At 44.8% G+C, this 20,793-nt stretch overlaps 1 protein-coding gene across 2 annotated transcripts; it reads left to right on the forward strand.

Annotated features, from left to right (window-relative positions):
• Nucleotides 1-200: 200 nt before the first annotated feature.
• DECR2 (2,4-dienoyl-CoA reductase 2) lies at nt 201-19,461 on the forward strand. 2 transcript variants are annotated; one of them, XM_087973236.1, is made up of 10 exons: nt 201-254; nt 3,825-3,967; nt 5,664-5,732; nt 7,315-7,366; nt 8,863-8,998; nt 9,843-9,967; nt 11,340-11,433; nt 13,230-13,334; nt 13,828-14,042; nt 18,986-19,461. In XM_087973236.1, exons 2-9 carry the CDS (start codon nt 3,870-3,872, stop codon nt 14,031-14,033), a joined length of 885 nt encoding a protein of 294 aa, XP_087829362.1. In that variant the 5' UTR covers nt 201-254; nt 3,825-3,869; the 3' UTR covers nt 14,034-14,042; nt 18,986-19,461. The 2 variants fall into 2 exon arrangements, with proteins under 2 accessions (XP_087829362.1, XP_026536557.2); XM_026680772.2 differs by having other exon boundaries at nt 13,828-14,033; nt 18,973-19,461.
• The last annotated feature ends 1,332 nt before the right edge of the window (nt 19,462-20,793 follow it).

Consider the following 20,793-nt stretch of genomic DNA (forward strand, 5'->3'; position numbering starts at 1 on the left):
GACTCACATGAATATTCCTTTTATTTTTTTAAATTAAGTCCAATGAAGAGATTGCCCAATAGGATTCCAGGCAAAGCATCCTTTTTGCCAACAAGAGAACGACCAACCCTAGAATGTCCCATTGAACCGAGCGCCTCCTAGTCTTCCAAACAAGGAACTACCATTCCCGGCATGCTTTGGGGGGGTTCAACCCAGCGCGCAGGCGCACCGGAGAGCAAGCTCAATTCTGCTGAGAAGCTGCTTTAAACGAGAGGGTGAGTTGGAGGGAGCGGAATTGCTGGAGGGGCGCCTATACCGAGGAGGAATTGAGGAGTGGGCCAGAGCACCCCCAATTGCAACCCTCTGCAACCCTTGTACGTGCTGGAGTGGGGGAGGGGGCTGCAACTCCCACTGTCTGTTGCAACCGCGGGCGGGGATAAGGGGAGTTGTAGTCCCCAGCTCATTTATCTTCTGGGGAAGGAAGCTCGAAACAGGCTCGTGCAATTCCAGGGTGGGTTTCTCCCCCTTTCCCTGTCTCCCCACTGCATGTGGGGTGTCGACCCAGGGGCCTCGAGGGGGGTGGGGGTGGCGAGAGGGCAAGAACGGGAACGGGGCTCAGAAAAGCTTTTGCAACCTGGCGCCCTCCGCTGGTGGGGAAATCTCGTCCTCTCTTGAATTGCCAATCAGCTGGGCGAGGTGGGAGGGGCGGCCAGCCTTATGATCCTAGCCGAGGGGGGGAGGGGCAGGGCTGCCCTCCCCCAGGGAAATCGATTTGGGGGTGCAAAAATAGGGGGATTTCCCAGCTGCTGCAATGCCTTCTTGGGAACAACAGCTGCTTCATCTTGTCAAAGTAGCTTTTCTTAAACTTTTTCGCTCTTGGGGCCCCTCGTCTTTTGGGGGAAGCCCAAAGAGCTTTGCTTTGCGATGAGGGTCGAATATAGACCTAAAATGTTTATTATATACAACGTCTCTATTTTTATTATTCTTTCTGTTGCTTTGCATGAGTGCTTCTGTACTGGAGACAAACTCCTTGTGGGTTTAATTAAAGTATTCAACTTCAATTTGAATTTCTGGATCTTTTCCTTCTTTGCAAAGCTGCTCAAACCGCCCTGACTGCTTTGCCAGTGTCAGTCTTGCAAACAACAACAACAAACCCGTTGCATCAAATTCTCTCCTTCAGTTCAATGCCTGGGTAGATCCTTCTCCATTCATTCCTTCTCTAGGACTCCAACATTCCTATTAATGCAAACTGGGGGGAGGGGGGGGAAGGTTTTTGTTGTGCAGAGAGGTGGAATTTGGAATCCTTTTCCCTTAAGTATTCATCTTCTTGGAGTTTCCCCATGCATTTCCCCCAAGACCTCCAAAAGGGAGAGAAAATCTAATTTTTACAAGAATTTTGTAAAACTCCCCCCCCCTCCCCAATGTTAAAGCAGCAGCATCTGTTTGGGCTCAAAAGCCAGTTTGGGTGAGAATTGTGATCTGCGTTACTCACTGCAAAGTTTGTATTTGAGTTTCGAAAGAAATGGGAGATAAGAGACAGCAGGCACAAATTCGATTTTCCTTCCTCTACCCCCTTCAAACCAAACCAATTTGGCATTGCAGTAGCTGATCTCTGGAGCAGAATCTATCTGTTATTTTCTGCCTTGAAAACGAGGCAGATGTAATGGATTTGGAGGGCTGTGAAGTTTGAACTTTTTTACACCTGTTTCTGGTGGTGTCCTCAATAGCAATTACACTTATATACCACTTTACAGTGCTTTATGGCCCTCTCTAAGCTCTTCCCCCCAAAATCTGGGTCCTCATTTTACCCACCTCGAAAGGATGGAAGGCTGAGTCAACCAAGAGCTGGTCAGGATCGAACTTCTGGCAGTGAGCAGAGTCCGCCTGCAATTCCGCATTCTGACTACTGCACCAGCATGACTCTAGCCACTCAGAGTTGCCTTGAACCCTGAGATGGATGGCAAATAAATTTAATAATGGGAACAATAGAATGACAGAGAAATTCAGAGAAAATGAAGAAGCTCAGGCGATCTGGGACTTTAGAATTCAGACCAACAAGCACCTGCCACGTCACACCCCAGACATAACAATGGTTAAGAAAGACGAAAAAAGTCCAGTTCGTGGATGTGGCAGTGCTTGGAGAGCAGAAGAGAAGAGAAAGAACAAGAGAAGATCTCAAAACACAAAGGTCTGCAAATAGAAATAGAACAACTATAGCAAAAGAAAGCAAAGGTGGTACCAATAATAATAGGTGCATTGGGCACATTCCAGAGGTGGTGCTTAGCAGGTTCTGACCAGTTCTGGAGAACCAGTAGCGGAAATTTTGAGGAGTTCGGAGACCCAGCAAATACCAGCTCTGACTGGCCCCTCCCCATCTATTCTCCGCCTCCCGAGTCCCGGCTGATTGGCTGGGTCTTTTTTGGTTGTCCTGCACAGGAGAAATGAGCTGGAAAGCAGGTTAGTGGGGTGGGGAGGGAATGAGGATTTTGCAGTAACCTTCCCCTGGAGTAGGGTGGGAATAGAGGTTTTGCAGTATTTTTCCTGTCAGGGCTCCGGCAGTTATTACCCATTTAAATCACGAGACTCGAGCTGAACTTCCAAAACTTAAAAAAGATTTATTAGGAATAAACATGCCAGCACTGCCTGGGTGTATCGTAATTCCTATTCTCCAGTGGGACACATCCATAGCCAAGAGTCATCAATCATAATCTCCAGTTAGAATATTGTGTGGCAGAAACTTCAGTCACCTAGAAACTATCTTTGAAAACATTTATGGAATGTAAGCTGCCCACTGCTCTCCCCCTTTGAGAAAGCTCAAACTGCCCAAGGAGCTGCTGATCCAGTTCTACAGAGGAATTATTGAGTCTATCATCTGCATCTCTATAACTGTCTGGTTTGGTTCTGCAACCCAACAGGACAGACACAGACTCCAGGGGATAATTAGGACTGCAGAAAAAAATAATTACTACCCACCTGCCTTCAATTGAGGACCTGTATACTGCACAAGTCAGAAAGAGGGCTGTGAAAATATTTGCAGACACCTCACATCCCGGACATAAACTGTTTCAACTCCTTCCCTCAAAACGACGCTATAGAGCACTGCGCACCAGAACAACTAGACACAAGAACAATTTTTTTCCTGAAAGCCATCACTCTGCTAAACAAATAATTCCCTCAACACTGTTCAACTATTTACAAAGTGTACACTACTATTACTGTTAATCTTCTCACCACTCCTTATCACCCATCCCTTCCCACTTGACTGTTTCCTAGTATGATTTGATTGTTGATTGTACCCTATGACTATCATTAAGTGTTGTACGTTATGATACTTGATTCTTAACGAATGTACCCTTTTATGTATACTGAGAGTATTTACACCAAGACAAATTCCTTGTGTGTCCAATCACACTTGGCCAGTAAAGTATTCTATTCTATTCCCCCACTTTCTGTTGGCAACTCTAAAAAGACCATAGAAATATTTTTATGGGTTGACACTTCCCCTGCCATGCCCACCAAGCCACGTCCACCAAGCCACACCCACAGAACTGATAGTAAACATTTTTGAATCCCACCACTGGCGCAATCCCAGAACATCTGGAACACCATTTGAACACCTTCAGCATTGACAAATTCACTTTCAGTCAATTGCAAAAGGCAGCTTTACTCAGAACTGCTTAACTCCTGCAATGATACCTCTTAACACCATCAAACATCCACATCTGCCTATCCCAGATCCTTGGGAAGAGCTTTCTCGCTGGATAAAAACGCCAATTCTACTCTGAATCATCTAGCTGACTGTGTAACGAACCATCATCATATTGTGGGTTTTCTCCCCATCTCAGGACTGGCTGTGAGCCTGCCGTGCTTCCTCTAAAAGCTAGCTATCCATGGCTCATGCGGGCTTTGCTTGTGAACCTCCTCCTGATGTGGACACAGATGACTGTCTTCCAGAATATTCATATGTCTTCCAGCCTGACATCCTCAAGTAAGCATTCCCAAGGTGCTAGGTCTCTTTAAGGTTCCTGTAAACCTGGTTGGGCAGAATAGAGAATTAGAATAGAAATAGGAATAAATAATAGAATAGAATTAGAATAGAATAGAATAGAATAGAATAGAATAGAATAGAATAGAATAGAATAGAATAGAATAGAATGACTTGGAATGACTTGGAATGAATTGGAAGGGACCTTGGAGGTCATCTAGCCCCCTGCTCAAGCAGGAGAACCTAGACCATTTCAGACAAGTGACTGTCTTGTGTCTTCTTAAAAACCTCCAATGATGGACCATTTGCAACTTCTGGTGGCAAACCGTTCCACTGGTTAATTGTCCTCACTGTTAAGAAGTTTCTCCTTAATTCCAGGTTGCTTCTCTCTTTGGTTAGTTAGTTTCCATCCATTGTTTCTTGCCCTTGGGTGCTTTGGAGAATAATTTAAGCCCCTCTTCTTTGTGGCAGCCTCTCAAGTACTGGAATACTGCTATCATGTCATTTCTAATTCTTCTTTTCCTCCTGTAATGTTTTGCCTTTTCCCACCTTGTTTGTTTAAAATACAAGTTAGCTAGGAGAGAGCTGGTGTAGTTAAGGACTGGGAAAACCAGATTCAGGGTTATTGCCAGTCAAGGAAATGCTTATCAGTCCAATCTATCTTGCAGGGATGTTGTGGGGATAGACCAATAGAGATTCCCCTGAAAGCTACCTACGGCTCCTGGAAAGAAAGACAGGATATATAGGCAGTCTTCATTTAGCAACGGCAGTTGGGACCTACTACTCTCATTAAGTGAAGCAGAATTGCTTGCTTATGATCTGCTTTTCTTTGCTTTACAGACCTCCCAAGGTTGTAAGTGCAGGCATAGGTTGCAAATTTATTTCTTCATCACTGACATAATTGCAACGGTTGCGAAACAAGGGCAGTCTCTAAACCAAAGACAGCCAGCAATTTTCTATTTTATCAGATTCATTTTACTTCAGTGTTACTGGTTTTATGCTGGTCTGCAGCTGAAAGAAAAGCAAACCAGCATTGCATTGCTAAAACTACCTTTATATTTCCTCACCTGTCAAGTGAAACACGAGAGCCAATTTAGTGAGATGGTTAAGATGCTGGCCTACATTAAATAGTGACTTTTGTGCCAATCACCAGGATACGGGGAGTTCTAGACCTGCCTTCGTCATGAAAGCTGGCTGGGTGACTTTGAGCCAATCGCTAGGAGACAATGACCTTTAATCCTGTCTTAGCATGAAAACTGACTGAACGACTTTGAGCCAGCCATTCTTACTCTCAGCCCAACCCACCTCACAGGGTGGTTGTTCTGGGAAAGTAGGCAACAACATTGGGTATGCTCCCTGTCTTGAGTTTTATATAAAAAGGGTGCAATACAAATCTAATAATAATATACTTCCGCTTCTAAAAGCCATTCCTGTCCGGTTTTGCCATCTTTCTCCTTTTCTCCTTTCTAGGTTTGAAGTTTCATTAGTCTGAGTCACTAATGTGTAATAAAGAATATGATTCAATTTCCTTTTTTTAAATTATTTTTTGTGAATTCTGGCATTTCTTTCCTAGTGTTTAACGCTTCTTCACTTGGGAGCCACCCAGAGTTTTTGGGGCGGCAAATAAATAAGGATATCAATAAGCGAACTGTGTTGGTAGCTCCTGATTTCAGACGTCTCCTCCTTCTGATTTTTCTAGAGGAAAAGTGGCTTTCATCACAGGCGGCGGCTCCGGAATTGGATTCCGCATCGCTGAGATCCTGATGAGGTATGGATAGCAGATCTCTGGCGGGATCTTCAGCCAGGACTCTGCGGTCTAGATGTGATCTTAACAAAAGGCTCTGGCATATTTTTATCTTCTGTTATTTCCATGGCAGGAGGGCTGGCATTTTGTTTCTGGCAAACAAATGTGTTCTTCTCAGTTGAGAAGACAGCATCTCCCACTGCTTTCCCAGTGGTTTTTTTTCATAGAACGTAGAATCATAAGCCTGTGAGGGACCTTGGAGGTCTTCTAGTCCAACCCCCTGCTTAAGGCAACAAAACTAATGCCATTCTGATCAAAGGGTTGTCCAGTCTGTTTTTGAGAGCATCCACAACTCCAGGAGGCAAACTGTTTCATTGATTGATTGTTCTCACTGTCAGAAAATTCCTCCTTATTTCCAGGTTGAATCTCTCCTTGTTCAGTTTCCATCCACTATTCCTTGTCTGGCCTTTAGGTGCTTTGAAAAATAGCTTGATCCCTTCCTCCTCTCTGTGGCAGCTCCTCAAATATTGGAACAACTGCTGTCATATCTCCCCTAGTCTTTTCCTTTGTTAGATTAGACATATCTAATGTGATGACCCAGGGTGGGGTACAAAACAAACACAGTCACAGAAAACAGGTGAAGCCCCTTTTATTCCTTCACTTTGCTTCCAAGCTCCGAATATCCTTGATTGGAGACAAAAAACTCCCCCACAAGCAGTTACAAGAAGGAGGAAATGCCGTTTAAATTATAAAGAGTAAAAAACAACACAAACCAGGCAAGATAAGGGCTGGAGGATGTCCACAGATAACACACACTGGGAAGGACGCCAAACTCAGAGAGGAAATATAAACTAGAGATATTTACATGATTTGTTTCCAGCGTTCGCCAGTACGCAGGTCCAAACTCTTATTCAGTTGTCACACCTGCAGCCCATGAAGAGGGTCAAGGCCCCCTCCTCCCCAGTAGACCATGTCTCCCTTATCCTCTCCTCCCTGGCGCCCTAGGATGGACAGGGGATGGGCCTGGGTCCTCCTCTGACTGCTCAGCCGGCCTCTGCCCTTCCCCGGCCTCATCCAAACCTCCAGAGCCACACTTCCATTCCCTGTCGGCCGTTCCTCCTCTCCCAGTCAGCAGTCTTTCCCATGATTGTGATTCTTACTGAACCAGACTGAGAGACCATTTAAAGGCTCAGGAACCCTTTGCAGGTGTTATGGCTTAATTAGCTGATTAGAGTGGGACACTTTGAGCCTAGAATATTGAACCTGTTCACAATATTCTAATTTTCTGAGATTGTGGATTTGGGGCTTTCATGAGCTGTAAGCCATAATCATCGCAATTATAACACATCACAGCTTGAACTATCTTGCTTTGCATGTAATGAGTCTATCTCATATATTAGGTTCACCTTTTCAGTTGCATTACTGAAATAAATGAACTTTTGCATGATGTTCTAATTTTTCGAGTTTCACCTGTAGTTTCCCAAATGTTTGCTTTTGCACTTCTTTTAAAAAAACAAAAAAACCCTAAAACTTTTTTAAGTAAAAAAGAAAGACGTTTTTTGCATTCCTTGACTTATCTGTCTGATCTTGGGAAATTTTCCTTTAGACACGGTTGCCAGTGTGTCATTGCCAGCAGAAACCTCGAACGGTTGACGGAGGTGAGTGGCTGCGAGATCCTTGTAGTTTTACTGTCCCATTTGGGATATTAGTAGCTTCTCGGTGAAGCAAAAAGGACTCCCCTTTTTTTGTGGTCTTCCAAAGTTTCAGGAAGACATGGTTGTTTTGGAAGGTCTTTAAAGATTGGTTCTGATTGGTCCATTGGCCCTGAATGTGGATTAGCAAATTCTTAAAAGTTGACAACTTCAAGATGTGTGAACTTCACCTCTCAAAATGCTGGCTGAGAAATTCTGGGAGTTGAAGTCCACAGAAAGTCGCTGAGCTTGAGAAACACACTGACTTAGATTAGGTTGTGGTTGGGTTAATGTTTAATAACTATAATGCTATTTATATTTGTCTGGAGCTATTGTGGCATGTGCGTGGACGCTGCTAAAAAACCCTTTTTGGAAAGGCACCTCGTTCTATCCCTTTTCTAAGCAGCAAAAATAAAGAAAGAAAACATTGCCAGTTGGGAGATCAATAGAGCTGATCAGTGCAAGTATAGTTTTAATTTTCTTAAAGGAGGGAAGTTAAAGTTTCTGGTTGATCCTTATGATACACATGGAAATCAGTTGGTCTTCTACGTATTGCCAATCTTGACCAGTGGGGAAGGATTCTGGATGTCAACAGATATTGTAGGAGGAGGATCATGTGAAATGAAATCATCTTTATTTTAACAACCCCATAATCCCTTGCGGGATGGAGGAGTCTGGGCAACTGAATGGAGCTAGCAGAGTGTTTGAATGGCCGGATGCCCTTCCTGTTGTTCAGCAGATCTATTCTCCGTGTGTCCAGAGAGACGCCTCTACCTAGGATTGAACTCACAGCCTCCTGATTGTGAGGCAAGAGCTCCACCTCTAGGCCACCGCGCCACTCCAATCAGGTTAAGTGAAATACGTTGAAAAAAATAAAAAATTTCAAGGAGGTGTAACAGGTAGATCTCATTTACAAGTTTCCCCATTTTCTGACTATTTTGACGTTGCAACGGTGATGAAAAAGTAACTTTATGACTTATCCTTCCATTTACCGCCTTGGCAGGTCTGTCAAGGAACTGAAAGCTGAAATAAGATCGTAAGCACGGCATAGTTTCGTTCGGTGACCACTTTGCTTAATGACCAATGCCAGTTGTGGTCATTAAATGAGAATTGCCTGCATTTACTTTCCCGCATGACTGTAGTTATGACTGTTTGGTTTTGATTTTGTATGGCGCGTCAGCCCAATATAGACTGTAAGCCTGTGTTAATTTCTGAATGAGCTGGAGAGTGATGGATGGATGCAGTCAAAATTGGATAAATGCAGCCTGGCTGAGAATGGCAGGCTAACCTAGCCAGTAAAACATTTTGAACATCTCTGAAAAATAGGGCATGTTTCTTCCCATGCCAGTGTTGATCTGAAGGGCCAATTTGCTATTTTGAAATGTGATCTTGTTCTTTTCTGGTGTCTCCTGCCAGGCCGCTGTCTGATCGCCCAAATTTGTTTTTTTTATTTTCCACGACAGGCAGCCAAGAAACTCTCTGCAGCCACTGGCCAGAGATGCCTGCCTGTCTCCCTTGATGTACGGCAACCTCAACGCATTTCAGCAGCTGTGGACGAGGCCCTCCGAGAATTTGAGAAGATCGACATCCTAGTTAACAGTGAGGGTTTGATGATCCTCTTGGAGGTTGGAAGTTCTCCCCATCTGCAAGCTTGAAGCCAGGAATGGGTGGTCCCTGAAGGGTGATCTTTGTGGGTGCTGGAAAGGTTCTGGTAGTCGAATTCATAAATGGCCCAGTGTACTCATTCGTACAGATCCTCTGCATCCCATGTTTACCTTTAAAAGATCTGTTGAACAGCCATCCAACAACCATCCAACCCCAAGGAAGCTTTGTCTCAAGAGTCAAGAACGTTGGATGTTGTATAATTGGTCGATTAGGGTTGACACCCACCTCAGCCCAACGTCTCTTTGAACAGTGCTTCTCAACCTTGGCAACTTGAAGAGGTGTGCAACTTCAACTCCCAGAATTCCCCAGCCGGCATTGAATTCCGGGAGTTGAAGTCCGCACCTCTTCAAGTTGTCAAGGTTGAGAAGCGCTAGAGCAGGGGCCTCCAACCTTGGCGACTTCAACTTCCAGAATTCCCCAGCCGTTGGAAGTCCACCAGGGTTAAAGTCACCAAGGTTGGAGACCCCTGTTAGAATGCCTAGTTTCATGATGCAAGTGTTAGGCTGATTTTTGGTTGAATTCCCTATTGATAAGCAAACTCCTTGGCCACTAGACCAGATATTGCATCTAGTTTAATTTCAAACATGGCTCCCTACCTGCAGGATCCATCAAATTCGAATAATAATGGATGTGTTTATCAGGATATCATCATGTGCAACAGCTTCTGTGGTGGTACTTTCCATATGTTGAGAAGATACGAATTCAGGCCTTAAGATTGCAATCCAGTAAGTCACACACTGTCTGTCTTTTTTCCTTTTTTCACGGTCTTGTTCTTCAGATGCTGCCGGAAACTTCCTTTGTCCTGCTAGCTCTTTATCGTTCAACGGTTACAAAACTGTGGTCGAAATTGACACTTTGGGCACCTTCAATGTCTCCAAAGTCCTGTATGAGAAATGTCTTCAGGTAAGAGGCTCTGCCACGGGATGCTGTAGCTCAGTGGCTAAGACGCTGAGCTTGTCGATCAGAAAGGTCATCAGTTCGAATCCCTAGTGCCATGTAACGGAGTGAGCTCCCATTACTTGTCCCAGCTTCTGCCAACCTAGCAGTTCAAAAGCACGTAAAAAATGCAAGTGGAAAAATAGGGACCCCTTTGGTGGGAAGGGAACAGCGTTTCCCTGCGCCTTCGGCGTTTAGTCCTACCGGTCACCTGACCACGGAGACGTCTTTGGACAGCGCTGGTTCTTCTTTGGCTTTGCAACGGAGATGAGCACACTGCCCCCTAGAGCCAGAAATGACCAGCACGGATGTGCAAGGGGAACCTTTAAGAGGCTCTCGGTTGTACAGGCAGTCCTTGACTTACAGCCATTCGTTTAGTGACCATTCAAAGCTATAGCAGCACTGAAAAAGGTGACTTGGGAGCATTTACAACTGTTGTAGCATCCCCACGGTGACGTGATCAAAACTCAGATCCAGCAGCACTGGGGATTTGTGGGAAACACGTGATTAATCCACCCTAGCTGTTTTACACAACGAATGTAGCAAAACCTTTTGCCTTACTTTTGCATTTTTAGTATTGAATGACTACGGGCCTCACCGTTTAAGGACTGATATTATAGTAATAGTTAGGCCATGTATAACTGACAGATTGAATGCCAAATTGTGTTTTTTTAATATAGGTTTTATCTGTTACATGCTACTATATTTTAGAATTTTTAACTGGATATTCCTGGAGTGTTTTTTATTTGTTCTGGTCTCTGGTCTTTGTAATAAACTTGATTTGTGATCAAAGTTCGGGTGCTTGGCAACGGGTTTGTACTAATGACTGTTGCTAGGTCCCAAAGGCACGTGATTCCCCTCTGGCAACCTTGGATAGGGAAACCAGATTCACTTAACAACCGGGGGGGGGGGGCTTAAACTTATCAACTTCAGTGATTCGTTTAACCACTGAGGCGAGAAAGGTCATAAAACGGGGCAAAATTCACTTTAACAAATGCCTCACTTAACAACATCAATTTTGGGCTCAATTGTGGTTGTAAGTTGAGGACTACCTGTGCAATCGGGACCAGAATTTCTGTTGGAAAGTAGGTAGTTAAGTCAGCCGTACCTGCATCTACAACATTTTTTGTCATGGTTGTGAAGTGAATCCCTCCACTCGTGGCCCCATCTTGACATTTTTTTATTCCTCTGTGAGTGTCCCTGACTGGACAATTCACGCTGAGAGAGGTGAGGCTTCAATTAGCCATTAGCCATTTTTTTTTTATTAAATGCCACAAGGGGTGGGCTATGAACTCTTTTGACGTTGACCCAAACTTTGCTGCTTGCTTTATTGACGTAGGAAAATGGCGGCGTCATTGTCAACATCACGGCGACCCTCAGCTACAGAGGCCAAGCTCTCCAGATGCATGCTGGGACCGCCAAGGCGGCCGTAGGTATGAGGACCAAGCCCTCCGTGTCTCCTCTTCTTCTCACTGGTAGCTCTGTCCAAGGTTGAGGGCTTCTCGCCTCACTGAAGATGGTGGATCCTCAGGAAGGCATATTATAGCTGTTCTGACCTAGGCTTTCCAAGATCATAAGGCAGACTCCTCGTCCTGATAAAAAACCCCTTTTATTTAGGTTAAAGTGATTTCCCTTCCAGCAAAGTCCAGGCAAATAGCCTTTCATGAGATTTCATTACGACAGACCTTGGAGAGTTGCCAGGCAGATAGCTCCCAAATGCCACACTGTAGCAGCAATTACTTGGCAAGAAGTCAGGAAGAGATATTCACTCTAATGAATTGAACTAATTCTCTCCTGCAAACACTACCCTTTCGCTTCTCTTTATTTCCTACGGGAGGGGCCATTCACTATCCACCTGAGCCTTTACTCCTGAGTTGACCCTTGTTCCTTAATTGTTCCCTTCTTCTGGCAGCTCTGCCCATGCGCACACTGGGAACAGGCTCCAGCTGTTCTTCTGCCCCACTGATCTCTGACTCCGAAGGCAGCTGATAACTGTCAGACGGCCCTGGCCCCATCTCTGCTTCCGACGCAGAGTCCTCATCAGAGCCTTTCCCAGACTCCAGGACTGGCCCAGGTTCCTCCCCAACCTTCTCACTGTCCGAGTCTACTGCCAGCTCTGCTGGCCACTGGCGGGCCACGACAATAGCCACTCCCTCCAGTAGACCTAGCCATATCAGGGTAAGAATCTCCTTTGAGAACTAACTCCAATTTAGCTGAAATTTTTGGGAATTGGAGAACACATCCTCTTAGTTTTGAGTACGTTTTTGGTTGATAGACTTTGATGGCATGGACTTTTCCTTCCTGTGTGCAGGAAGCCACCATTGGTTGCTTATTTCTTCTGCACAGCAATCTGAGAGAATCCATGATTAACACCCTAACTCCAGGGCTTCTTAGCTGCTGCCAAATACATGGAAAGTATGAAGTATTAATTAAATCAAGTTAGTTCTTCATTCCAACCTTGTCTACCTTAAGAAGGTGTAGCCCAAGGCCCAAGAATATATGTTCCCATTCTTGATAGGACCAAGACTGGGTATCTGTTGAGGTAATTCCCCGTTAGGAGAATGAGCGCATACAGGGACACGTATAGAGAGTAGTGTTGGAATAATACACATACAGCACACAGATACACTGTACAGTAAATGTAGAGTTTTACTTTCAATAAAGGTTTAAGCAAAGTCCAACATAGGCAGCCCAAAGTCATTCACAGGTAAAATCAGTCAGTTTTCATCCAGGGATAATCCAAATATCAAATTCCAGTGTCAAAAACAGTTCAGTATCAGACTTACATTAAATCCAGTAATATCAATCAATTAGAAGAAATGGAGGAACGGCAATACTTTCCAACAGAAGGAAACAGAGATACTCACTCAGACACACTCTCTTCTGAGACTAAGACTAAACAACCCAGGTTTCTGGCTCCATCTTATGGCTGTTTGAGAAACCACACCCAATTGCATGCTCTTCCATTCCCTTAAAGATATAGTACTAAAATGTTTATCCTGGTTTATATATTTCTAACCCAAATACCTGTTAGGTGACTTATATTTCTAACGGTATCTCTAAATTATGCCTTCATTTCGTGAGCCATATTCTCTTCCTCCTTCAAAAAAAAAAAGGGAGTTTGAATCCTGAAATAGACTTCTTCGTATCCTGAAACCCTCTATCGTTCTAATTTTGGGCTTCCCTGAGGCTGTTCTGAGTATTCTTAAACCCACCTCTGTCTTCACAGAGGCTATGACGAAGCATCTTGCTGTGGAATGGGGGCCCCAACGAATTAGAGTGATTAGTGTCGCCCCTGGTCCCATCTCTGGCACAGAGGGGTACCGTCGCTTAGGTAAGTCTTCTGAACTGAGGACAGCTTGTAAGGTAACGTCTAAGAAAGCTTCGGAGGTAGCTTTTAAGACAACAGGTAGGTCTTCTAAGAGAGCAGCTCTTGAAAGGGGCAAGTGAATGTTGAGGAAGTGTGGAATAAGGACTATTCCTGGAGTTTAGTTTTTTTTAATTTAGAACCTAGATGTCAGCCTTCAAGATTTTTCTCCCTTTGCTTTTCTCCCTTTACAAAGGCATAAATAAGAATAACATCAAAAACAGAATTAAAAGGTAGGATTGCACCATTGCAGGGTTAAAAAGTGTAAACACTCAAAAAGGTGGAGACAACCGCCTCACAGCACCAACCTTTTTCTCCAGGATTGCCTAACACTAATAATGACATTGTGGTGGCCTCCATCTTATTTTTTTGGGCCACACCCTGTGGAGACCAGTGATGTCCTTCCACACTCCTGTTTCTTCGTAACATGGGCCAACGTTGTGCTTTTCTTTGGTTCTAGTTCCACCCAACTTGGAATCCAACCACTACTTCAAGAACATTCCCCTTCAGCGGACCGGGAACAAGACAGAGATTGCTCACAGTGTCCTCTACCTGATTAGCCCCCTCGCGTCGTACGTGACTGGCACAACACTTGTGGTGGACGGTGGAGACTGGATGACTTCAGAGAATTCTTTTCCGTCACTGTTGGGTATAGCTAAGCTATAGGTGAAGTTTCTTTCCTGCTAGGTGACTTTATAAGCAGGTCTCCTCTGAGTCAACTTCCTCTTCTGGTCCAGGTTGTGTTCCTTGCCATAGTGCAGAAGTGATTGGCTCTAATTTTCTGGGTTTTTTGTGTTTTTTTGGGGGGGGGGGGTTGTGGGGGGCTTCCTACGCCTGAGCAGACTTGACCCAGCTTGAGTTCCCAACCCAAATCATCTTCAAGAAAGAGGAGATTAAGATTGAGATGACAAATCCATAAAGAAACAGGGCAATAATCCAGCAGGAAAATGCTTGGTTCTTCATTCACACCCCCAGCCTGTCTCCATATCAAGAGCTAGCCAACATCCCAGGGAAGGTTAGCAATTTTTCAAGTTCAGTATAGAATCTGAACATAACCTTTATACAACAATCCTACGAGGTTGGCCAGTCTTAGTATGTTCTTAAGTCTCATCGAAGATGGAAGTTGGATTAGGAGATGTTTGGATTTCAAGCCTTCGATAATAACTTGTTTATGGGTGCAGTTTAGCGCACAGCTCTCTATGGCTAAGTTCAAACTTAAAAAATCCTAAGTGTCAGGCTCCCAAAAAAAAACAACCCCACAAGCAGAGCTTCTAAATGGTTTTCTTTATTGTTCCTCACCTAAAGACAGAAATATTGCCAAACTGAAGCAAACTGCTTGCATCATTAATAATCATAGAGTTGTTGTGGTGCAGTGGTTAGAGTGCAGTATTGCAGGCTAACTCTCCACAGTCTGAAGTTCGATCCTGATGGGGCTCAAAATTGACTCAGCCTTCCATCCTTACGAAGTCGATGAAATGAAGACCCGGATTGCTGGGGACAATAAGCTGACATTGTCCTATAAAACAAAATGGGGCAATATATACTGTATGTCTTAAGTGCTCTTGCTATCCTTAAATATATATATGCTGTGAGAAGTTCTAGGGAGGAGTCCTCTTGACTCTTCTTTATCCCAGTCAAACAATGTAGCTGTCTCTTGGTCCTCTGGGATGCAGCCCCTCCCTCCTGGGAATCCAGACTACATTCCACCACATAAGAGAATGTATTTGTCTTTTGGTTTAGTACAGTACAGCAGGGGTCCCCAACCCCTGGTCAGCGGACTGGCACCAGTCCGTAGCATGCCAGCAACCAGTCCACACAAACAAGCATAGCCCCACCCAAAGGATCCAGGCAGCATGCAATACCACGCCCCTCCAGCCCACGGAAAAACCTTTCTCCATGGAACCGGCCCCTTGGTGGCCTAAAGCGTTTGGGGGCCCACTGCAGTACAGTGTTTTCCAAACTTTGCAACTTTTAAGATGTGTGGAAATCAGTTCCCAGAATCCTGCTGGCTGGGGTATTCTGTAAGTGGCTGTGCATGTGGACAGCTGGGGAATTCTGGGAGTTGAAGTCCATGCACCTTAAAAGTTGCAAAGAACGGGAGATGCCGGCCTAGTGCATCATGCAGACCCAGCCATTTAGGTTTATAATCAGGGGTGGGAGTCAAAAATCCCAGCAACCGGTTCGTTGCCCAGTTGCTGGGTGGGTGTGGCCATGGTGGGCGTGGCCTACCAGAACTTCCGGGGGAAGTTTTTCACCTTCCCAAGGGTCCAGAGGCTTCCCTTGGGCCTCTGGGAGGGTGAAAACAGCCTCCTCCAGGTTCTGGAGGCCACCTGGAAGCCGGAAGCCCGTTTTGTGATTTCTGTTACTTCCGGAAGTCCTGTTTTTCCCCCTCCCAGTGCCTCTGCGCAGACCCTGCACTTACCTGCATTGAAAAATGGGCCGCGTGGAGACTCGGGGAGGGGTAGGCAAGTCCAGCCGATCAGTTCAAATACCGATTCGGCAAACCAGATGCCAGGTGCAAATTTAACATCGGTAGAATCCCACCCTTGTTGATAATGCAATGTATAGCTTGTTGCCTGTTGTATAAACCAGTACAGATGCGACTAGTTTGATAAACCACGTTAAAAATCCATGGCTTGGCACCAAATATAGCCACAGTTTATATTTCGGGCCAATTGGCTATTTAATTTTTGAATTCACGGTTTCTAATTGCGTTGGGCAAAGGGCAGAAGGCTGAAATCCCTTTGAACCAAATTGATCTGAAGGGGAGTAAATTTGAAATCAATAGGCAGACTGGATTCCCCTTTGGACACTCCACGTCCCTCTCATCCTGCTGTTCTGTCATTAGACTGGGCTTTGAATGGTTCACCAATAAACCTCACAAGCAGTTCAAAGTTCACAAGAACTTTCTGGCTTTTTCGAACAGAAAAAGAAGATCCCTTAGCTTCTTTTATCCTTTTGCGTTGTTACGCCTAGTTTATTTCATTAGAATCATAGAGTTGGATGTGGCCTGAGAGGTCATCAAGTCCAACCTCCTGTACCCTAAAGGATTAATTACATCAATCTCACTGGATGGCTATCCAACCTCTGTTTGAAAGCCCACCAGTGAGGAGGAAGAAACTATACTCTGCAATACCGTAATCCATTGTTTCCCAAGATTTTCTTCATCACAGACGCCCTTTAAATACCTTTTAGGGCCACGGGCCCTCAAGACTTAAGATTTACATCATAACATTTTTTTTTTTCCAAGCCTTTGTGGATCTCCTGTGATGACATTGTGGCCTTCCCCAGGGGTCTGTGAGCCACGGGTTAAGAACCACTGCTATAATCCATTCTGCTGATTGAAAGCTCTTACGGTCAACATCTATGGAGACTGTCGGTCATTCAGGTCATGGTTGTCCCAAAGGTGCTTTTTCAAGCGGCAACTGGGCTTTCTGGTTTTTTTTTCTTTGAAGACATTTTGCTTCTCATCCAAGAAGCTTCTTCAGCTCTGACTGGATGGTGGGGGAATGAAAAGATTTATACCCCTTGCAGAGAGCTGGCCATTTGCATCCTTTTAGATCAGGGGTCTCAAACTCATGGCCCGTGGGCCAATTGCGGCCCGCAGGGCGATATCCTGTGGCCCCCACCGTGATATGAAAGTATAATATTAGTGCGGCCCGCAGGGGGAATGGACCTCTGAAGGAAGTCCCGCCCGCTGTTCCTTGTCGTGGCTTCTTCTCCACCCTAAACTTTAACAAGTCCAAGTACAGGTCCAGACTTACTGATGATCATCTTCAAGCCATACTGAGGGTCTCAAGTGCCTCCTCTCTCAAGCCAGATGTGGCTCAGATATGTGAGAGGAAGCGTTGCCAAGGAGTAAGCTGGAGAAGCCACGTTCTGAGGAACTGTTCATGACCTGCATTCAATGTTCCATTCATGTGTTCAGGACAGTTCACGCATGGGAGAAATCATTAACTGTTGATGACATTTGAGAATATTTTTTTAACAACGTTTTTTGTGGAATCCCTTAGGCGGCCCAGCCTCACCCAGACTCTGCCTCCAGCGGCCCCCAGGTAAATTGAGTTTGAGACCCCTGTTTTAGACTGTGTGTGAATGCAACCCACCCTCCAGTCAGAGCTGAAGAAGCTTCTTGGATGAGAAGTGAAACAAAAAACCAGAAAGTCCAGTTGCCTCTTAGGGGAAAAAAGCACCTTTGGGACTCTTTAGGGTCAAGGTCTTCTTAACATCTCATCTACATCCTTGCAGTTTCACCCCATCTAGTCTTACCCCCTGGAGAATAAGTCCAAACCTTCTATAATAAGACAGACCTTCAGATATTTGAAGAGGTCTACCACATCCCCTCTTGACCGACTTGCCATAGCCCCGTCTCTCTCTTTCTCCAGAAGCTCAAGTTAGCTCTTCCTCTTTTCCCACCTCCCCTAGTCTCCGACTTTCTAAAGGACAATTTCTTAGTTGGAAGTATCAAAACTTTAGCTAAGTGACCCTGGGGGAACGCGGTGGCTCACTGGCTAAGATGCTGAGCTTGTCGATCAGAAAGGTTGTCGGTTCGGCGGTTCGAATCCCTAGAGCCGCTAGGATGGAGTGAGCTCCTGTTACCAGTCCCAGCTTCTGCCAACCTAGCAGCTCTAAAGCACGTAAAAAAATGCAAGTTGAAAAATAGGGACCCCTTTGGTGGGAAGGGAACAGCGTTCCGTGCGCCTTCAAAGGCATTTAGTCATGCCGGCCACATGACCACGGAGACGTCTTCAGACAGCGCTGGCTCTTCTTCGGCTTTGTAACGGAGATGAGCACTGCCCCCTAGAGCCGGAAATGACTAGCACGTATGTGCAAGGGGCACCTTTACCTTTAGTGACCCTATTTGGACTTCAATTCCCCGTGTAAATGGGGAAGAGCTGGCAGACTAGACAGCAGTCAGATAAGAAGCAGTTGAGCCCGCAGAAAGAATCATGTATAGCAAACGTATCAGAAGAGACCCTCCCTAGTTTCTTGGGCTGTAAAGGCGACGGAGGGTGGGTGGGCAAAAATGTACTTTCAGACTTGCAAGATTCTGTTAGTAACCTTACAATAAAGTTAGAGATAGTCCTCCTAAGTAAATGCTTGTTGTCTGAATTACTTTGCAAGAGGGACAACGATCTTGCAAGCCTGAACATACACCTCTTCTTTATAGTCTGGCACTATCACTATTATTTCCTTCCTGAAAATATAGTCTTCCCTCCCACTGTCAGAACTAATCCTTCCATCACCCCCGGCCATTCTGCCAGAACCGATGAAGCTTCTTTGGATGAGAAGTGAAACATCTTCTTTCTCAGGGAAAAAAACCCAGTCCAGTTGCCTTTTGAAAAAACTTCTTTAGTGCCATCATGGCCTGGGTGACTTGAGAATCTCCAAGAGACATTCTTATCTGACCTGGTCTACTACTCTTCCTCTTGTCTCCCAAGGTCACTTCTATATACCACCCACTTCCTGAATCAACTTGAGTTCCACGATAAGTTTTATTTCAAGGTCATTTCTCTACTTGGATATTTCTTGTTTTTTTTTTCTCCCCTTCCATCTGTTTGAATGTCCCATCCAGGTCACTTCCTGTCTCTTTGGTTTGTTGCAGATTTCTGGAGCACGGAACGAAAGAGAGATAAATGAGAAAAAGACACCCCGGCATTTTAAGGAAGTGCCTTCACAGCTTCTCCTCAAACCGTCGGTGGCAATGTACGGATAGCAGCCCCTCACCTTTCCTAGTTGCAAGGTAGCTTAGGTAACCTGGCCCACGCTGGTTTGTAAAATGGGTCCTTTTGTTGTACAAAGATGGTGGTGATGGCGGTGGCACAAAAATCTACGGATGGCATCCTGTTCACCCCCACAGCATACACCGTATCACCGGAAGGGTGGTTGAGGCTGAAGCCCCCCAGTGGCAGAAAAAGCTTTGACTATGATTTGATTGGTTTGTAAGCCTTCGTCTCATTTCCAGTTCATTCTCAATCACAGTTTTTGGGTCCCAAGTGGTGAGTTTGCATTGTTTTGTCCGGCTCCTGCTGTGCGCGACATCTGCCACACGTCTACGCCCTTAATAAATAAATGCTCGATATTTTTCAACAAACTCCCTTTTTACAACCCTGTAATCCCTTAATTCAGGGCGGAGTCAGGGCGACTGGATGGAGCTGAGCATTTACCGGCCGGGTGCCTTTCCTGATGCCATTGTGGAAGTTCTCGTTCGTCTTGTAGCTCTGTCAATCCATTCAGTAGCCATTCTGGGGAAAGATTTGCACCACGATGATTGGATGTGTGTTTGATGGAATGATGTAGCCGTGGTCAACCGTGGTTTCTTCCCAAGGGGCTGTATTTTTATTTATTTTTATTCCTGACCCCTGGGGGGGGCACAGGGAGATTGCTTACAGCAGGGGTGTCCAATCTTGTCCACTTTAACACCTGTGAATGTCAACTCCCAGAATTCTCTAGCTGTCCCATGCTGATTGGGAAATTCTGGGAGTTGAAGTCCACTAGTCTTAAAAGTTGCCAAGGTTGGACACCCCTGGCTTCAAGGGTGACACCAAAGTTTCTAACCTTTTTAAAAATGCGGTGGTGGGAAACTTACACAGCATGCATGCTAAAAGAATGTGCCTCGTAGGTCCTAACCTCCTCCCCTTGCCCCCAAATTATTCTTTTTGAAAATGACAAAAAAAAATTTGCCATTATTATAGTGGACAAACACAATTCTGAAGCAGGATCCTATCTCTTCGATTCATCCCACATAAACGCAAATAATGTTTTTATTAAGGCCACTTTTAGGAGAAAAAGAACCAGTTTTGAAATAGATGTCTTCTCCCAAAATGTACAAACGCTTCCCTGAGGAAAGGTACTCTATTTTTATAGCCTTGGGTAAGACTTGGAACTTCCAGGACTAGCGATGGTCTATCTGAAAGCCAATTTGCAAAGAAGGAATGGCCGCGAGACAGCTGCTGCATTTGTGCTGTTTGGTTTAAGTAAAGAGTAGAGTAGAGTAAAGAATTGAATAAGAATAAAATAAGGGATAAGAATAGAATAGAATAGAATAGAATAGAATAGAATAGAATAGAATAGAATTCTTTATTGGCCAAGTGTGATTGGACACACAATGCTTGGTGAAACGCCTCAGTGTACAAAAAGAAAGATACATTTGTCAAGAATCAAGAATCATGAGGTACAACACTTAATGATAGTCATAGGATTCAATAAGCAATCAAATCACACTAGGAAACAGTCCATATAAAATCCTAAGGATACAAGTGACAAAGTTACAGTCATACAGTCACAAGTGGGAAGGGATGGTGATAAGGAGTGATGAGAAGATTAACAGTAATAGTAGTGCAGACTTTGTAAATAGTTGGAGAGTGTTAAGGGAATTATTTGTTTATAGTAGACTAATTCGGGAGGAGAACTGTTCTTGTGTCTA

This window comes from Notechis scutatus, chromosome 12 (assembly GCF_049901735.1).
Source record: "Notechis scutatus isolate UNSWTSFEM ecotype Mainland chromosome 12, rNotScu1.2, whole genome shotgun sequence".
NCBI lineage: Eukaryota > Metazoa > Chordata > Lepidosauria > Squamata > Elapidae > Notechis > Notechis scutatus.